Source organism: Meles meles, chromosome 12 (assembly GCF_922984935.1).
Source record: "Meles meles chromosome 12, mMelMel3.1 paternal haplotype, whole genome shotgun sequence".
Lineage (NCBI taxonomy): Eukaryota > Metazoa > Chordata > Mammalia > Carnivora > Mustelidae > Meles > Meles meles.
In genome coordinates, this window is record NC_060077.1 from 28,720,317 (window position 1) to 28,740,475 (window position 20,159).

Below are 20,159 nucleotides of genomic sequence, written 5' to 3' on the forward strand. Positions count from 1 at the left end.
TTCAACAAAGAAACAAGAGCTTTGAAATAACATTGGACCATATGGAACTTATAGATATATATAGAATATTCCACCCTAAAACAACAGAATATTCATTCTTCTCAAGCACACATGGAATTTTCTCCAGAGTAGACCACATACTGGGTCATACATCAAGACTCAACCAATACCAAAAGATTGAGATTATTCACTGAATATTCTCAGACCACAATTCTTTGAAACTGTACTTCAACCACAGGAAAAAGTTTGGAAGGAATTCAAACACCTGGAAGCAAAAGACCAACCTATTCAAGAATGTTTGGATCTGGGTGCACTGAATGCTCAGTGGGTTAAGCCTCTGCCTTTGGCTCAGATCATGATCTCAGGGTCCTGGGATCAAGCCCTGCATCAGGCTGTCTGCTCAGCAGGGAGCCTGCTTCCCCCTCTCTCCCTGCCTGCCTCTCTGCCTGCTTGGGATTTCTTTCTGTCAAAAAAAAGAAAAAAGAAAGAAAGAAAAGAAAAGAATGTTTGGATCAACCAGAAAATCCAGGAAGAACTTAAACAACTCATGGATACCAATGAGAATGAAGACACATAAGCCCAAAACCTATTGAATGCAGCAAAGGCAATCCTAGGGGGGAAATATAGCCAAAAAGCCTCACTCAAAAAAAAAAATTGAAAAATCCCATATACATAAACTCTCTTTACAAATTAAAGAACTGGAGAATCGACGACAATTTAAACCAACTGCACACACAAGAAGAGAGATAATTAAGATTAGAACAGAGATCAATGAGTTAGAAACTAGAGATACAGAAGAACACATCAATGAAACTAGAAGCTTGTTCTTTGAAAGAATTAATAAGATTGATAAACAGCTGACCATACTAATCCAAAAGAAAGAGAAAGGATGGATATTAATAAAATTATGAATTAATGGGGTGAGATCACGACTAACACCAAGGAAATATAAAAAATCAGAAATTGTTATCAACAGCTATATGCCATAAGCTAGGCAACCTAGAAGAAATGGATGCTTTCCTGGAAACCCATAAATTACCAAGACTGAAACAGGAAGAAATTGACAACCTGAATAGACCAATATCTAGTAATGAGATTGAAGCAGTGATCAAAAACCTCCCAAAAAACAAGAGCCCAGGACCTGACAGATTGCCTGGGGAATTCTACCAAACATTCATAGAAGAAATAATACTTATTCTTCTGAAGCTGTTTCAAAAAATTGAAACAGAAGAAAAACTTCCAGACTCTTTCTGTGAACCCAGCATTACCCTGATCCCCAAACCAGGAAAAGATCTTATCAAAGAGTAGAATTTCAGACCTATATGCCTGATAACTATGGATGCCAAGATTCTCAACAAGAGCCTAGATAATAGGATCCAACAGTACATTAAAAAGATTACCCACCATGACCAGGCCCAACAGAAGAAAAATACAGAGGATGGGCCTTCTACAACAGAGCTAATGGCTATCAACATAGACAAAATGTTGGAAAGCGAATTCCAACTAACAATTATCCAGGAAATAGCTAGGTTGGAGAAAGCCATGAATGACCAAATGGAATTGATTAGGGAAGAACTGAAAGCCACCAGGAATGATTTTCACAATGTTAGGGCAGAACTGAAAGTCACCAGGGAAGATGTTCACAATGCTCTCAAAGAGTTCCAATCTAATCTAAATTCTCTAAAAGCTAGGGTAACTGAGACAGAAGATAGAATTACTGATCTGGAGGACAAACAGTTAGAGAGAAAGGATCAGAAGAAAGCCTGGAACAAACAGCTCAGAAGCCAAGAAAACGGAATCAGGGAAATAAATGATGCCATGAAACGTTCCAACGTCAGAATTATTGGAATCCCTGAAGGGGAGGAAAAAGAAAGAAGTCTAGAAGATATAGTGGAACAAGTTGTCTATGAAAATTTTCCCAATTGCACGAATGGAAAAAAACGTTCATGTACTAGAGGCAGAGCGGTTTCCCCCCAAGATTTTAGATTCTCAAAAGTCCTCACGACACCTAATCATAGAATAAAGAATTATGCTTCTAGACAGACCCTCTTAAAAGCATCTAGGACAAAGAGTCTCCTTACATAGAGAGGAAAACCCATTAGAATAATATCAGACCTGTCGACAGAGACCTGGCAAGCCAGGAAGGGCTGGCAAAATATATTCAGAGTACCAAATTAGAAGAACATGCAGCCAAGAATACTTTATCCAGCAAGACTGACATTCAAAATGGATGGAGAAATAAAGAGTTTCCAAGACTGGCAAGGCTTAAAAGACTATGCAACCACCAAGCCGACACTGCAGGAAATATTAAGGGGGGTCCTGTAAATGAGAAAAAATCCTAAAAAATCATTGAACAGAAAGATTGAGACAATCTACAGACAGAAAGTCTTCAAAGGTAACACGATGTCAATCAAAACATATCTCTCAATAATCACTCTCAATGTGAATGGCCTACATGAGCCAATAAAATGACACAGGGTTGCAGAATGGATAAAATGATAGGACCCATCTATATGTTGTCTACAAGAGACCCATTTTGAACCTAAGTATACACCAAAACTGAAAGTGAAGGGATGGAGAAGCATCTTTCATGCCAATGGACCACAAAAGAAGGCCTGGGTAGCGATTCTCATATCAGATAAATTAGATTTTATTTTATTTTATTTAAGATTTTATTTATTTATTTGACAGAGAGAGAGAGAGATCACAAGTAGGCAGAGAGGCAGGCAGAGAGAGAGGAGGAAGCAGGCTCCCTGCGGAGCAGAGAGCCCGATGCGGGGCTCGATCCCAGGACCCTGAGATTATGACCTGAGCCAAAGGCAGCAGCTTAATCCACTGAGCCACCCAGGCGCCCCAGATAAATTAGATTTTAAACGAAAGAGTGTAGTCAGAGATACAGAAGGACACTACATAATTCTTAAAGGGACTCTCCACCAAGATGATCTAACAATTTTAAATATCTATGCCCCCAATATGGGAGCAGCCAATTACATAAGAAAACTATTAATCAAGATAAAGAGTCATATTGATATGGCTATCAACATAGAAAATATGTCAGAAAAGGAATTCAGGCTAACAATTATCCAGGCAATAGCTAGGTTGGAGAAAGCCATGGAAGACCAAACGGAATTCATTAGGGCAGAACTGAAAGCCACCAGGGATGATGTTCACAATGTTAGGGCAGAACTGAAAGCCACCAGGGATGATGTTCAAAATGCTCTCAATGAGTTCCAATCTAATCTAAATTCTCTAAAAGCTAGGGTAACTGAGACAGAAGATAGAATTAGTGATCTGGAGGACAAACAGAGAGAAAGGATCAGGAGGAAGCCTGGAACAAACAGCTCAGAGGCCATGAAAACAGAATCAGGGAAATAAATGATGCCATGAAATGTTCCAATGTCAGAATTATTGGAATCCCTGAAGGGGAGGAAAAAGAAAGAAGTCTAGAAGATATAGTGGAACAAGTTGTCTATGAAAATTTTCCCAATCGCACGAATGGAAAAAAACGTTCATGTACTAGAGGCAGAGCGGTTTCCCCCCAAGATTTTAGATTCTCAAAAGTCCTCACGACACCTAATCGTAGAATAAAGAATTATGCTTCTAGGGGCGCCTGGGTGGCTCAGTGGGTTAAGCCGCTGCCTTCGGCTCAGGTCATGATCTCAGGGTCCTGGGATCGAGTCCCATATCGGGCTCTCTGCTCGGCAGGGAGCCTGCTTCCCTCTCTCTCTCTCTGCCTGCCTCTCTGCCTACGTGTGATCTCTCTCTCGCTGTCAAATAAATAAATAAAATCTTAAAAAAAAAAAGAATTATGCTTCTAGACAGACCCTCTTAAAAGCATCTAGGACAAAGAGTCTCCTTACGTAGAGAGGAAAACCCATTAGAATAATGTCAGACCTGTCGACAGAGACCTGGCAAGCCAGGAAGGGCTGGCAAAATATATTCAGAGTACCAAATTAGAAGAACATGCAGCCAAGAATACTTTATCCAGCAAGACTGACATTCAAAATGGATGGAGAAATAAAGAGTTTCCAAGACTGGCAAGGCTTAAAAGACTATGCAACCACCAAGCCGACACTGCAGGAAATATTAAGGGGGGTCCTGTAAATGAGAAAAAATCCTAAGAATATCATTGAACAGAAAGATTGAGACAATCTACAGACAGAAAGACTTCAAAGGTAACACGATGTCAATCACAACCTGTCTATCAATAATCACTCTCAATGTGAACGGCCTAAATGTGCCCATAAAATGACACAGGGTTTTAGATAGGATAAAAAGACAGGACCCATCCATATGTTGTCTACAAGAGACCCATTTTGAACCTAAGCATACAACCAGACTGAAAGTGAAGGGATGGAGAAGCATCTTTCATGCCAATGGGCCTCAGAAGAAGGCCTGGGTAGCGATTCTCATATCAGATAAATTAGATTTTAAATGAAAGACTGTAGTCAGAGATACAGAAGGACACTACATCATTCTTAAAGGGACTATCCACCAAGATAATCTAACAATTGTAAATATCGATGCCCCCAATATGGGAGCAGCCAATTACATAAGAAAACTATTAATCAAGATAGAGTCATATTGATATGGATACATTGATAGTAGGAGATCTTAATATGCCTCTCTCAGTAATAGACAGATCATCGAAGCAGAAAATTAATAAAGAAATAAGAGCATTGAATGAAACATTGGACCAGATGGACCTCATAGACATATACAGAACATTCCACCCTAAAACAACAGAATACTCATTCTTCTCATGTGCACATGGAACCTTCTCCAGAATAGACCACATACTGGTCACAAAGCAGGACTCAACAGATACCAAAAGACTGACATTATTCCCTGCATATTCTCAGATCACAATGCTTTGAAACTGGAACTCAATCACAAGGAAAAGTTCAGAAGGAACTCAAACACCTGGAAGCTAAAGACTACCTTGCTTAAGGATGCTTGGATCAACCAGTAGATCAAAGAAAAACTTAAACAATTCATGGAAACGAATGAGAATGAAGACACTTCGGTCCAAAACCTATGGGATACAGCAAAGGTGGTTCTAAGGGGGAAATACATAGCCATCCAAGCCTCCCTCAAAAACATTGAAAAATCCAGAATACACCAGCTGTCTCTACACCTTAAAGAACTGGAGAATCAACAACAAATCAAACCCACTCCACACATAAGAAGGGAAATAATCAAATTTAGAGCAGAGATCAATGAGGTGGAAACCAGAGATACAGTAGAATGTATCAATGAAACTAGAAGCTGGTTTTTTGAAAGAATCAATGAGATTGATAAACCATTGGCCACACTAATCCAAAAGAAAAGAGAGAAAGCCCAAATTAATAAAATTATGAACGGAAAGGGAGAGATCACAACTAACACCAAGGAAGTAGAAACAATCATCAGAAGTTATTACCAACAGTTATATGCCAATAAGCTAAGCAACCTAGATGAAATGGATGCATTCCTGGAAAACTATAAACTCCCAAAATTGAACCAGGAAGAAATTGACAACCTGAATAGACCAACGAGATTGAAGCAGTGATCAAAAACCTCCCAAAAAACAAGAGCCCAGGACCTGACAGATTCCCTGGGGAATTCTACCAAACTTTCAAAGAAGAAATAACACCAATTCTCCTGAAGCTGTTTCAAAAATTGAAGCAGAAGGAAAACTTCCAGACTCTTGTTATGAAGCCAGCATTACCCTGATCCCCAAATCAGTCAAAGACCCTACCATAAAGGAGAATTTCAGACCAATATCTGAAATATTGATGATGAATATGGATGTTAAAATTCTCAACAAGATCCTAGCAAACAAGATCCAACAGCACATTAAAAAGATTATCCAGGGGCACTTGGGTGGCTCAGTGGGTTAATCCACTGCCTTCAGCTCAGGTCATGATCTCAGGGTCCTGAGATCAAGTTCCGAATCAGGCTCTCTGCTCAGCAGGGAGCCTGCTTCCCTCTCTCTCTCTCTGCCTGCCACTCTGCCTACTTGTGACCTCTCTCTGCCAAAAAAATAAATAAAATCTTTAAAGAAAAAAAAGATTATCCACCATGACCAGGTGGGATACATCTCTGGATTAAAAGGATGGTTCAACATTCACAAACGAATCAATGTGATAGAACAAATCAATAAGGGAAGAGATTGATTTCTGCATCAATTGATGCAGAAAAAGCATTTGACAAAATCCAGCATCCGTTCCTGATGAAAATGCTTCAAAGTATAGGGATAGAGGGAACATTCCTGAATTTCCTAAAATCTATCTATGAAAGACCCACATAAAATATCATCCTCAGTAGGAAAAAGCTTGCAGCCTTCCCATTGAGATCAGGAACACGACAAGGATGCCTACTCTCACCACTCTTGTTCAACATAGTATTAGAAGTCCTAGCAACAGCAATCAGACAACAAAGAGAAATAAAATGTATCCAAATTGGCAAGGAAGAAGTCAAACTCTCTCTCTTCGCAGATGACATGATTCTTTATATGGAAAATCCAAAAGACTCCACCCCCAAACTACTAGAACTTATACAGCAATTCAGTAACGTGGCAGGATACAAAGTCAATGTACAGAAGTCAGTGGCTTTCTTATACACTAACAATGAAAATACAGAAAGGGAAATTAAAGAATCAATTCCATTTACTATAGCACCAAGAACCATAAGATACCTGGGAATAAACCTAACCAAAGAGGTAAAGGACCTGTACTCAAGGAACTACAGAACACTCATGAAAGAAATTGAAGACGACACAAAAAGATGGAAGATTATTCCATGCTCTTGGATTGGAAGAATAACATTGTTAAAATGCCTATACCGCCTAAAGCAATCTACACGTTTAATGCCATTCCAATCAAAATTCCACCGGTATTTTTCAAAGAGCTGGAGCAAATAATCCTAAAATTTGTATGGAATCAGAAGAGACCCCGAATTGCTAAGGAAATGTTGAAAAACAAAAACAAAACTGGCGGCATCACGTTACCTGATTTCAAGCTTTACTACAAAGCTGTGATCACCAAGACAGCGTGGTACTGGCATAAAAATAGACACCAAGACCAGTGGAACAGAGTAGAGAGCCCAGATATGGACCCTCAACTATGGTCAAATAATCTTCGACAAAACAGGAAAAAATATACAGTGGTAAAAAAGACAGTCTCTTCAACAAATGGTGCTGGGAAAACTGGACAGCTATAGGTAGAAGAATGAAACTCAACCATTCTCTTACACCATACACAAAGATAAACTTGAAATGGAAAAGACCTCAACGTGAGACAGGAATCCATCAGAATCCTAGAGGAGAACATAGGCAGTAACTTCTTTGATATCAGCCACAGCAACTTCTTTCAAGATATGTCTCCAAAGGCCAAGGAAACAAAAGCAAAAATGAACTTTTGGGACTTCATCAAGATCAAAAGCTTCTGCACAGCAAAGGAAACAGTCAACAAAACAAAGAGGCAACCCACGGAATGGGAGAAGATATTTGTAAATGACAGTACAGACAAAAGGTTGATATCCAGGATCTACAAAGAACTTCTCAAACTCAACACACACAAAACAGATAATCATATCAAAAAATGGGCAGAAGATATGAACAGACACTTCTCCAACGAAGACATACAAATGGCTATCAGACACATGAAAAAATGTTCATCATTACTAGCCATCAGGGAGATTAAAATTAAAACCACATTGAGATACCACCTTACACCATTTAGAATGGTGAAAATTATCAAGAGAGTAAACAACGTGTGTTGGAGAGGATGTGGAGAAAGAGGAACCCTCCTACACTGTTGGTGGGAATGCAAGTTGGTGCAGCCACTTTGGAGAACAGTGTGGAGATTCCTTAAGACATTAAAAATAGAGCTTCCCTATGACCCTGCAATTGCACTAATGGGCGTTTACCCCAAAGATACAGATGTAGTGAAAAGAAGGGCCATCTGTACCCCAATGTTTATAGCAGCAATGGCCATGGTCACCAAACTGTGGAAAGAACCAAGATGCCCTTCAACAGACGAATGGATAAGGAAGTTGTGGTCCATATACACGATGGAGAATTATGCCTCCATCAGAAAGGATGAATACCCAACTTTTGTAGCAACATGGACGGGACTGGAAGAGATTATGCTGAGTGAAATAAGTCAAGCAGAAAGAGTCAAGTATCATATGGTCTCACTTATTTGTGGAGCATAACAAATAACATGGAGGACATGGGGAGATGGAGAGGAGAAGGGAGATGAGGCAAATTGGAAGGGGAGATGAACCATGAGAGACTATGGACTCTGAAAAACAACCTGAGGGTTTTGTAGGGGTGGGCGGGTGGGAGGTTGTGGGAACCAGGTGGTGGTTAATAGGGAGAGCATGTGTTGCATAGAGCACTGGGTGTGGTGCAAAAACAATGAATACTGTTATGCTGAAAAGAAAGAAGCATAAATTAAAAAAAGAGAGAGAGATATCCAAATCAAGAAATATAATCAAGAAATGGGCAGAAGACATGAACAGATATTTCTGCAAAGAAGACATCCAAATGGCCAACAGACACATGAAAAAGCGCTCAACATCACTTGGCATTACGGAAATACAAATCAAAACCACAGTGAGATGCCACCTCACAGCATTCAGAACGGCTCAAATTAACCAGTCAGGAAATGACAGATTTTGGTGAGGATGCAGAAAAAGGGGAACACTCCTCCACTGTCGGTAGGAATGCAAACTGGTGAAGTCACTCTGGAAAACAGTATGGAGGTTCCTTAGAAAGTTGAATATAGAGCTACGCTACAACCCAGCAATTGCACTACTGCGTATTTACCCCAAATATACAAATGTAGTGAGCTGAAGGGGCACGTGCACCCAAATGTTTATAGGAGCAACATCCACAATAGTCAAACTATAGAAAGAGCCTAGTTGTCCATCAGCAGATGAATGATAAAAAAGATGTTCTAATGAATACTATGCAGCCATAAAGAATGAAATCATGCCATTTGCAATGATGTGGATGGAAGTAAAGAGTATTATGCTAAGCAAAATAAGTCAATGAGAGAAAGACAATTATCATATGGTCTCACTGATAATAGGAATTTGAGAAACAATACTGAGGATCATAGGGCAAGGGAGGGAAAAACGAATGAAGATGAAATCAGAGAGGGAGACAAACCATAAGAGACTCTTAATCTCAGGAAACAAACTGAGAGTTGCTGGAGGGATGGGGTGACTAGGTGATGGACACCGGGGAGGGTATGTGATATGGTGAGTGCTATGAATTATGTAAGACCGATGAATCACAGACCTGTTCCCCTGAAACAAATAAGACATTCTATGTTAATTTAAAATTTTTTAACTAAAAAAAGACAATTTTGTCAAATTGGGTCTAACTGCAGCACCAGAGTATAAGAAATCTAAAGGGAATAAACATATACTAAGAACAAGTTCATTTCCCACTCGATTCTGTTCCACAGTTCAGGAGAGTTACACAGTCACAGGACAGACAGAGAATCTGGGAAAATGAACTGAGCTCTTACAAATGATCAGGATGGAATATTTCATGTCCTGTGTATTTGAAACACTCACAATAATGGAAACAAATAAATGGAGTACACATTCATGTGAACAGCTACAGAAAGTCCCTCACTTCTCCTTTCCTTGCTAATTTTTTATGACATTTAAACACGAGAGCTCCCATATGGAGCCAATAAGTGAACAGAGCTCCACATGAACCAGATCCACAGAGCCCACCCAGAAGCACAGAGATTCTTTCCACCAGCCTGAGGAGCATTTTCACAGGGACCAGTGAGACCAGTGAGAGAATGAGGGAGGCTTGGAACAGGCAGGCTCAGCTAGGGGCTCAAGAGAGAGAAACTGGGGTCCCTACCATGTTTGGACCCTCAAGCTCCCCTTCCTTATTGCTTGAACAGCGGCTGCCTCAGGCCCTACTCACAGGCTCAGCCCCCACAGGACCCTGAAGGTGACTCCAAACCTGAGCTCAGTCCCATGGGTGCTGCAGGAAGTGAGACCCAGGGAATGAGCACCAAGGTATCCTGAACCTGCAGGCCTTGCATCTGCTACAAGACTCAGGTTCCTTCTATAGAGTAGCCATGAGAACCCAGTCATTCCTTCATATCTGAAGGACAGAGAGGACCAAACAATAATGCAGAACAGAGCCAGAAGAACCCAGGCCAGGCCCTGTACAACCAAACAGCTTCCAATTTCCCCACAGATTATCCAGCTCTAAGCTGGGACACAATTCCACTGACCTTCTCCACATGCAGGCTGGAGGTGCTGGGGGTCTCCTTTATAGACCAACCAGGAATCGGGATGGCAGTGAGTAGGGGACAGATACCTGCTTTCCAGTCTGGCCTCACCCTCCCTCCTTATTTCCTGCCCTGGTCAAGCTATGCCTCAAGGAGCTCCAGGTCTGAATCCTGCACACCTGTGCTCCATCCTGGACTTGCTTCACTTTCCTCCCCTTCCTCAGAATGGAGTCTTCCTGGACCCTCAACTTCAGGCGCTGTGAAATGGGGATGCTCATACTGATGTTAGAACAGAGACTATGGACGTCGGGAAACAAACCGAGGGTTTTAGAACAGAGGTAGGTAGGGGGATGGGTGAACCTGGTGACTGGTATTAAGGAGGGCAGATTGCATGGAGATCTGGGTGTTATATGCAAATAATGAATCATGGAACACTACATCAATATCTAATGATGTACTGTATAGTGACCAAGATAACACAATAAAAAAGAACACTTTGTTTTCAACATTAATGATATAAAAACATTGACAGAGTCTTACAAATGAAACAGAGACTGCAGGTTGGGAATGAGGGGGCACTGGACTGGGAACTTTTGTCTCTCCTTTGCAGAAATCCAAGGAAACCGTCTCAGAAAAATATGACCTATATGAAGTGAAACCACACATTCAGATGTTAATTACCAAATTCCCTGTTTCATCCAAATCACCTAGGAAACTCCTGTGGAAATCCTCCCACTCCAGACTGCTGGTGCTATGCATTGTAATAGAAACAGCGGGGGCAGAGGTGATGAGAATAATACTGATAAAGTTTCAGGTTCACAGGTAATCATTAGTGTTAGAAGGATTGCCTGGTCCACTACGACACAGTGACACTCACTGGGATTCAGGCAGCATCAGACTTAACTGCCACATGGAAAGGAGGGTGCCAATAGCATCTCATAAATGTTTCCTGGACTGTGACCCTCTCCAAATGCACTACACTTTACCTGCACCCACCCTGCTGCAATAGCCAGTGGGACAGGCTAGGGCATTTGATCCTTTGGACAAGGACAGGAATCTTTCCTTCCCTGCCTGCCTGCCCACAGTACATGACCTTCTATGTTGGGCTGAGCAGAGCAGGGGTTGGCAACTGCCTGAGGGAGACTGGACTCCCAGGTCCAGATCCCTTCTCAGGTGACAGGTCCTGTGGGGTGACCTGCAGGAGGGAAGCTCCGGGTCTGAGTCCTGACCCACCAGCAGGTGGCAGCAGAGCTCCATCAGGAACAACAGGACAGAGGCTGGGTCTGCCCAGGAGGAACCTCACAGGGACACCAGGCCTGGAGGTCAGCAGGTGTCCACAGCCCTCAGAAAGAAGTCATGATGATCCATCCTATCCCCAAGGATGCAGGGGCAAAGTTTTCAGGGTCAGACTCACACAGAGTCATTCAAGACCCTGACAGAGATCCTGCACAGTGAGTAGCTCATCTGGGAAATGCCAGTCATCTCACTCTCCACCTGAGGTGCCAGGGAGTTGACCCTTCTGTGCTGCGCACCTCCAGAGATGCCCTGACCCCTCACCCTCTTCTTCTCCTGCCCCACTCCAGGCAGATTCTGATACAGGGCTGCAGCTTCCTTGCTCACGAGTGTCACAGGAGACAGGAAGTGGGGCACTCGGATCCTCTGGTCCCTGGAAGGAGGGTCTGCAGCCTCCTTATGAGACTGACTCAAAAGTGAAGTGACTCCCACGGCTTCAGATCACATCTCTGGTCCCTGTGCTGTCCTTGCTTCAGTGACAGAATCCAGTTCCCAGGAGGGACCAGCGACTATCCAGTCCTGGAGTTCACACTGTGCACAAACGTGTGACTGTGGGGAGCCTCACAGAGACACGGAACCTAAAGTGAGTCCCTCAGTCAAGCGTGGTCTCTGGCACTTTTCACATATTTACATGAAACATGGGTGAAAAAGCGAAAGTAATCAAAGTGTTGATAATGCTGGTTGCTGGTCTTTGCGGGATGGGGTGTCATAGAGACAGCAGGACCACATGTAAATAGACTAGAAATTGTGATGAATCTCCAAGAGTAGGTGATTGTGTAACAAGTGAATTCCCACATGTACCATGATAAACAAGTGTCAGAATGAGAGTTTCCCATTCTGATGACATGCTGAGTTCAGCTGGGGGCCCCAGAGGGAATATGAAGCTGGAGGGTTGGAAAGAGAGACCATAGGGCCACCTTTCCCTGAACCAGATGTTGTCTCTAGCTCTGCAAGGACCCACCTCAACCCCATGGCCAGGCTCCTGTAAGGCGTCCAGTGTTGACCCAGCTGCCCTATGTGCAATGACCCTGGAACAGATGGTCATGACTCCTGTCGGAGAGACAGTATAGAAATCTTCAGTGGACATTTGTACCGGCATAAGACAGGACAGGACACTGGCTGGTCATATATGAAAATTGCAATTGTCCCTCAGAGATTCCTGACTGATTCTTCAGCTCTAAACTAGAAGACACGGCCACTTTAAAAACCAGCAGGACCAGGGCCAAGGACAAGGCTGGCTACTACTGTCAGGTGTGGGACAGTGGTATTCCTGTTCATAGTGAGAGAGACAGACTGAGATATGAGACACAGACCACTTCCCTGTCTGTGTCACACACACTTTCAGCATAGAAGGACTGCAGACAAAGTACAGTAGATCTGGCCCAAGGCCCCAGATCTGAGATACCAAGACCTCTCCCCCAACCCAGTCCACCAGATGGCCTCTGCACCATGTGGATCAGGAGTGCATGTGCAGGAGGCAGGACGGGCCTGTGATGTCTATTTGGCTATGATGTGTTGGGAATGGAAGATCTTGCTGGGATGACCAAAGGAGAGACATCCATGGAGACAGAAGTAGCTCAAAGTGACAAGGGGAATTCTGACCTCTCCTTTGAACAGAATCATTGCTGTGTCACTGGCTGGAAGCAATTCTCCTTTAGAACTAAGACCTGTAAGGCAGCAGAGTGTAGAGTCATGGTGATAGTCATAATTAGCAGCAGTTCACCAAGAATATCAGTGAGTGGGGATGTTCATAATTCCACCTCTAGGTTTCTGGACCCATGAATGCTGGCTACGGGAGAAACACCACCAAACACTGGAAACAGAGGGAGTGCAAATATCACCTCCTGGAAACTGTTGCCCCCACCCAAAAGGTGTTGTTCCATACCTTGCACAGTAACTGCCTTCCTGAGGACATTAGTCCATTCATTCAAGCCAGCTGTTTCAGGATAGTGGGGAATATGGTAGACCCAGTGAATCCCATGGACCTGGGCACACTGCAGCCCTTCAACTGATGTGAAAGATGTACGTTGGAGAGGAACTTCCCTAAAATACTAGACAGTGGGTGATACATCCTCTAAGCCCAAGGGAAATACTTTGGGAAGAAGTATTACAGTCAAAGAAGGCAGGTCCCTATCTAGGTAAAGGTCTGTTCCAACAAGAATGGAGCCGTACCTACCATGATGGAAGAGATCTAACATAACCGATCTGCCACTGGGCTGCTGGCTGATTCCCTAGGGAAGGTCTCAGACTGAGAACTTGGGGTTGGTCTCTGCTATTGGCAAATTGGTCCTCACAAGTGGCCATAGCCAGGTGAGCTTTAGTGACTGGAAATCCATAGTGATTAGCCTATGAATAACCACCCACTTTGCAACATGGGCACTTAGCTATGAGGCCCACAGGACAAGTTCAAGAGTAGATGGACAAAAATGCTGAGCACTGTCCCCAGATATGTCACATTATCCACCTTATTATTAGCACCATTTCCATTTGATGACACACTATGGTAGACATTTCACAGAGCACAAAGAGCGTCCAGATCTGTGTTCACTTGAGGAGTTCTACTCACATTTTCTCTTCCTCAAATATCTTCACTGATTTTCTTTTTTTTTTTTCTTAAAGAATTTATTCATTTGACTGAAAGAATCAGCAAGAGAGGCAACTCAAGCAGGGAGAGTGGAGAGGGAGAAGCAGGCTTCCCACTGAGTAGAGAGCCCAATGTGAGGCTGGATCCCAGGACCCTGGGATCACGACCGGAGGGAAGCCAGATGCCTAACCACTGAGCCACCCAGGCACCCCACCCATTTTCTTATTGTGTTCCTTCCAACACTGGCCACCAAGCCAAACTACGAGTCAGAGCCATAGGTTAGTATAAACCCAATTCTGTCATTCTCTCAGTCCAGGTGAATAAAAACAATTACTCTGCTCAAATGCTACCTTATTGAAGAATTTTTCTGCACCCAAGTTATGCAGAGGTGTCCCAGATGAGGCTGCAGCAGAAATATTATTAACTATCAGAGTTGCTTGCATATAACAGAGGAACCTCTAAAACCAACCTTCTCTTTTTTCATCTATATCAACTGTTCATTGGATTATCCCCATTGGGCCATAGCTGTGTGCAACAGAGAAAAGACATCTGACCTCTTCCTCATGCAACTCACCTGTTCCTTTAGGACTTGTTGAAGCCTGATCTCAAATTTATCTCCTCTGTTTGGTGATGGACAGCTGCTGTGAATGCCCAGTTCCATGGCATGGTTGTTCAGTTGGCACCCAGTCCCTGCAGGCAGTCTGGTCACATGGTGATTTAGTGGCTAATAAGGAGCACACAGCCTCTGTTAAAGTTCAGTAGCAAGTCAAAGTGTCTGCCAAAGGGAGCTTTCTCTTTACACATATGTAAAAAAAGGAGTAACCTGAACTTCTATTTCAGTTGTAGGAACGCCATAATTAACTGATCCCAACATCCATGGTCAAATAAGTCTGATTATTAATTTCTTCTTGCTATTCACTATGGTAACAATGCCCAACTTATAATTTCTCTACAGATATACACACACAGACACAATTAGTATATATGTGCAGACACACTCACAAGGATATCCATATATGTGTCTGTGTATAAATATATGATAGAAAGGAGTGTGTGACAGGAAATTGATGGCAGTTGGAAACACACACACACAGGTGAACCACACAGAAGCCACCATGACTGTCAGATACAAACAGGCTCCCACTTCCCACTCAGTATGCAGGGAGGTTCACATGGGACTCCCCTTGTGACTCACCTTCCCTGGAAACGTACAACATGAGGATTCTAACACATCACACCTGTCACTGAGTTTTTAACTTATGAGAAAATATTACCTTGGAACTCAATTAGTTTTGAATCACAGACACCTAAGGTCCTAACTGTCCCTGCATCCTCACACAAACCAGACTCATCCCCACAGGGAATGACTTCAAACACACTTCAGTTCTTGTCCCTTCTTGCCATCCTGACAGCAGCCCCACAGTCCACTCTGCAGAGACACCTCCTCCAGCCTCTCCTCACAAATGATCTGCCTGTCATTTTGTCAATGTCACTTCATTCCATGCAGTCACCTGACACCGCACATTTTCCCCTATTGTTATTTTATTATTTTATTAAATCTTTTCTGCTAATTATTATCCTAGGTAGTCAGGAATATTTTAATGTGATACATGTCTCTCTGAATCATAGGCATGAACACTCAGGTGCTTATTTTTCTTCCACAGAAATAAGTCTGAAGTCAGATGGTGGTTCTCACCAATTCCATACTGTCCCAAATCTTCTCACTTTCCCACCATCACATGCTTGCTTCGGCAGCACAAATACTTTCCCACCATCACTTCTACGGAGGTTTTTCTTTTCCTTTTTGTTGATGGCAGACCTTGGGACAGCTGTGGCAGCTCCAGCTCTCCCAGACAAGTACCAGAGCAAGAGCACTGTATAAATCTAGTCTGTTTCTTTCCTTCACAAGAGTGAAATTCCCCCCAAAAGATCCCCAGCCACATAACACATTTACTGGCCAGCTTTGGCCCATGAGTCATTGTTGACCCAGTGGCACCTGAGAATAGCCATAGTGTGACTTCTAAATGAATATAGAAGACAAGATGCAGATAGAAGAGTTTGGAGTCTATATGCTGTATCAACAAAGCATGTGTGTCCACTCTACTGCACTAGTCCCAAGAGAGGAACTCTGACATAGTGGCTGTGTCTTGTTCACACCAATTTCCAGGATGGACTGTCTCCCAGAACAAAATGGGTCTGAATAAATGTCTGTTAAGTGACATTTCTCCTATCTCTGACTTGGAAGCAATAGTCACCTTTGCCCAGGTTGGTCCTGCACCAGCCGCTGATACCAGTAAGAGGAAGTCCCTGATTCCTGTGTCTTCTAGTGCCACCCAACACCCATACATCATATGAGCTCTGCATTCTCCTCCTCTAAATGAGCCTGCTTATATTTCCATGGGTAATTTGGTGAGCTCTTGCATGATGTTGAGGGTGGCAGGGGCTTCTTAGAGAAAACCAATTCCTCAAATGGAGCCTAAAGCCCATGGATCAGGGAATCGGGATCTTCTGATCAGAACTTCTCATCAGAATTTCAAATCTGACAAAGGAATTCTTGCACCTCTAGCAGCATGTGGAGTGGCCTCCAGGAGGCAGTAAGATCACCTGACAGTCACCTGGACATGGGGTATGTCTGGGCATCAGGGGTTTAACAGGGTGGGAGACTTCATCACCACCACCTGAGACCTAAGGTAAAAGTCATAGGGTTTCTATAATGTCACCTTTACCACCAACATAAAATTATGACTCCTTGTTGCTTAGATCTGTGTCTTCTACAATTTGCCTCTGTCTCTTGCACAGGTCCAGTACTTCATGCCTCTGTAGCACAGCCCATTCTGCTAAAACCCAGTCACTGTCAAACCTCACTCAAGCACTGCATCTATCCCAGGAACTGAGTGCACACTGGGGAGACTGAGCTACAGAATCTATGACCTGCCCTAGGAACTCTCCCTGAGGACATCACCTACAGTAGTTCAGAGGCTCCTGCAAATCTCCGTGTGTGCTTAGCAAGTGAAGAATTCTTTTCATATTTGATGGTCACAAACAGGAATCTGGGCAGAAAATGCACTGATCTAAGCCTCTTACGGCCACCCAGGAGCAAGGAGAGGACATTTCAGAGCCAACTGTGGGGCAAGTTGGTAAAGCAGAACCCCCTGGGCTAATGGGAGGTCTGCAGGAGACACCACTACCTCTCTGTATCCCTTGGAGCTCAGGCTTCTCTCAAATCACTAAGCTCCTCAGCAGCATATCTGCATAAATGATTTGCATAAGCTGCAGGTATTACCAGCAAGGGGATAAGAAAGGCCTGGGAAGGAATGTGCCCAGACTAGGGCCTCAGGGACCAGAATTGGGGCACATTCATCATGGCCTGGACCCCTCTTCTCCTCGGATTCCTGGCTCAGTGCACAGGTGCTGAGCCCAGACTCACACCCACCCAGACCCACAGAACTGTCACAAGCCTGACCCTGAAACTGAGCTCAGTGGGGCACTCACTGTCTGTGGGGGTCAGGATGCTCAGGACCCAGCTGCAGGATGAAGGGCTGGAGGACCCTGTGTGAGCCCTGGGTGTGGGGGGGGCTGCACCTGCCCATGGAAAGAGGGTCATGGTCCTGTTTGTTCAAAGGCTCCAGCCACCATCCAGGCCCAGGGGTCCCAGGGGCTGAGATTGATAGGAAGGGCTCCCTGTATGCCCAAAGTATCCCTAAATATCAATCTAGGTCACATGGGTGGGGGCTTCCAAAGATGAGACCCACTTTGAAAGCCTACCTCTCCTTTTCTCTCTTGCAGTTTCTGTGGCTGCCAACGTGCTGACTCAGCCTCCCTCAGTGTCGGTGACCCCGGGACAGACAGCCAGCATCACCTGTAGTGGAGACAACATTGGAAATACATATGTTTCCTGGTACCAACAGAAGCTGGACCAGACACCCGTGATGATTATCAATGGAGACAGCAACCGGCCCTCAGGGATCCCAGACCGGTTCTCTGGCTCCAACTCAGGGAACACGGCCACCCTGACCATCAGCGGGGCCCAGGCTGAGGACGAGGCTGACTATTACTGTCTATCATATAAGAGTGGTAGTGGTAATAATCACAGTGACACAGGCAGATGGGGAAGTGAGACACAAACCACTTCCTCGTCTGAGTCACACTATCCTCCAGCCCCAGGAGGTCTGTGCATAGAGCAGTGAGCAGGTCTGACCTAGGACCCCAGGTCTGAGATTCACAGGCTGCTCCCTCTTCCCTGCCCTGAAGGTAGGCTCTACAGAGGATGTAAGATGAATAACACAAAAATTACCATTGAGTGAGATTCCATTTGTTTGAAGAGGCAGAGCATATTCAGTGCAGATGTGGACAAAGTTTGTACAGGGCCACATCTCACCTCTGGAGATGAGAACTGCAGCATCTAAGAGTAAAAAATGCACAGGATTACACTGACAACAGATTAGATGCTGCAAAAGGAGAGATTCACCAACTCCATGGCATCAAAGTAGTAACCATCCAAAATGAAATAAGACAAAAAAAAAAAAAAAAAAAAAGACAGAACTCAGTTGGTTGTGGAATCACCTCATGCAGTGCACTATGCTTGTAACTAGATCCCCTGAGCAGAGAAGACAGACAGGAGGGAAGAGACACAATGCTTAAAGTGGTATTGCACAAATATTACAAGTTTGGTGAAACAATAACTGACATAATCAAGTTCAACAAAGCTCTAGCACAAGAACCATGAGGTACCGACACTGTCACCATGTCACACCCATATTGATGAACATCAGTGTGGAAGAGTCATCTGTGAAGCAGCCAGAGAGAAATGTGCAGGTCATCTACAGAGGAATAAATATGATGAGAGCAGATTCTTATTATGAGCAATGCAAGCAAGAAGATGGTGGAGAAATGTCTTTTACAAGAAAGCTACTAAACTGTGTCTGTAGGGGACCTGGGTGGCCCTTTCCATTAAGCTCCTGCCTTTGGCTCAGGTCATGATCCTAGAATCCCAGGATCAAACCATTTGTCCCACTGCCTGCTCTACAGGTAGTCTGCTTCTAGCTCTCGCTTTGCCCTAAGCCCACCTTGTGTGCTTGTGTGTCCCCTCTCTCTCTCTCAAATGAATTAAATATTTATATTTATGAAGATTTTATGCTGTATCAACATATAGACTATATATACATATATAATTTATTTATTTAAAAAGGAAAAATTTGTCCGCCTGAAATCCATTATCCCATGAATATATCTCTCAAAAATGAAACAAGATAAAACTCTTAGCCTGCACAATGTCATGTAATTGATCACCCACAGACACTCACTACAGCAGTGAGTGACAGAGGCCCCTCCCACAGAGGAACAGTCTCTCAGACAGCAATGTGACTCTACACAAAGGGATGAAGAGCATCAGCTTTGGGAACTACCTGGACAAACATAGAAATGTCTCTAGATGATCACGGTGTGAAGCCAAACATAATAACAATATTCTCTGGCTCATGATGAATCTCATAATAAAACTCATGACCCTCATAGCCCAAAGTTGGGGGTGGGTGAGAAGAACATATTAAACAGTCCTTGTTAGATGTGAGGTGATATAAAAATCACTAGAAAGTAGACTTCGAGAAGGGAGATTGGTCCTGTAAACCTTGAAGAAACAATACACTAAAACCTCTCAAGAACAAAGAGTTATGTTGAGATCAGGAACACGACAAGGATGCCCACTCTCACCACTCTTGTTCAACATAGTATTAGAAGTTCTAGCAACGGCAATCAGACAACAAAGAGAAATAAAAGGTATCCAAATTGGCAAGGAAGAAGTCAAACTCTCTCTCTTCGCAGATGACATGATTCTTTATATGGAAAACCCCAAAGACTCCACCCCCAAACTACTAGAACTCATACAGCAATTCAGTAACGTGGCAGGATACAAAGTCAATGTACAGAAATCAGTGGCTTTCTTATACACTAACAATGAAAATACAGAAAGGGAAATTAGAGAATCGATTCCATTTACTATAGCACCAAGAACCATAAGATACCTGGGCATA

At 43.4% G+C, this 20,159-nt stretch overlaps 1 protein-coding gene and 3 gene segments (V, D, J or C); all 4 read left to right on the forward strand.

Annotated features, from left to right (window-relative positions):
* Positions 1-20,159, forward strand: part of LOC123954077 (immunoglobulin lambda-1 light chain-like) — a 1,184,917-nt gene that overhangs the window by 572,890 nt on the left and 591,868 nt on the right. The window lies entirely within an intron of this gene.
* LOC123954073 overlaps positions 1-20,159 on the forward strand; it is a 721,845-nt gene that overhangs the window by 122,159 nt on the left and 579,527 nt on the right.
* Positions 1-20,159, forward strand: part of LOC123954078 — a 652,309-nt gene that overhangs the window by 36,267 nt on the left and 595,883 nt on the right.
* LOC123954074 overlaps positions 1-20,159 on the forward strand; it is a 610,667-nt gene that overhangs the window by 5,782 nt on the left and 584,726 nt on the right. Inside the window, 1 exon segment of the V gene segment in view lies at positions 9,968-9,974. Coding sequence covers positions 9,968-9,974 — 7 coding nt within the window.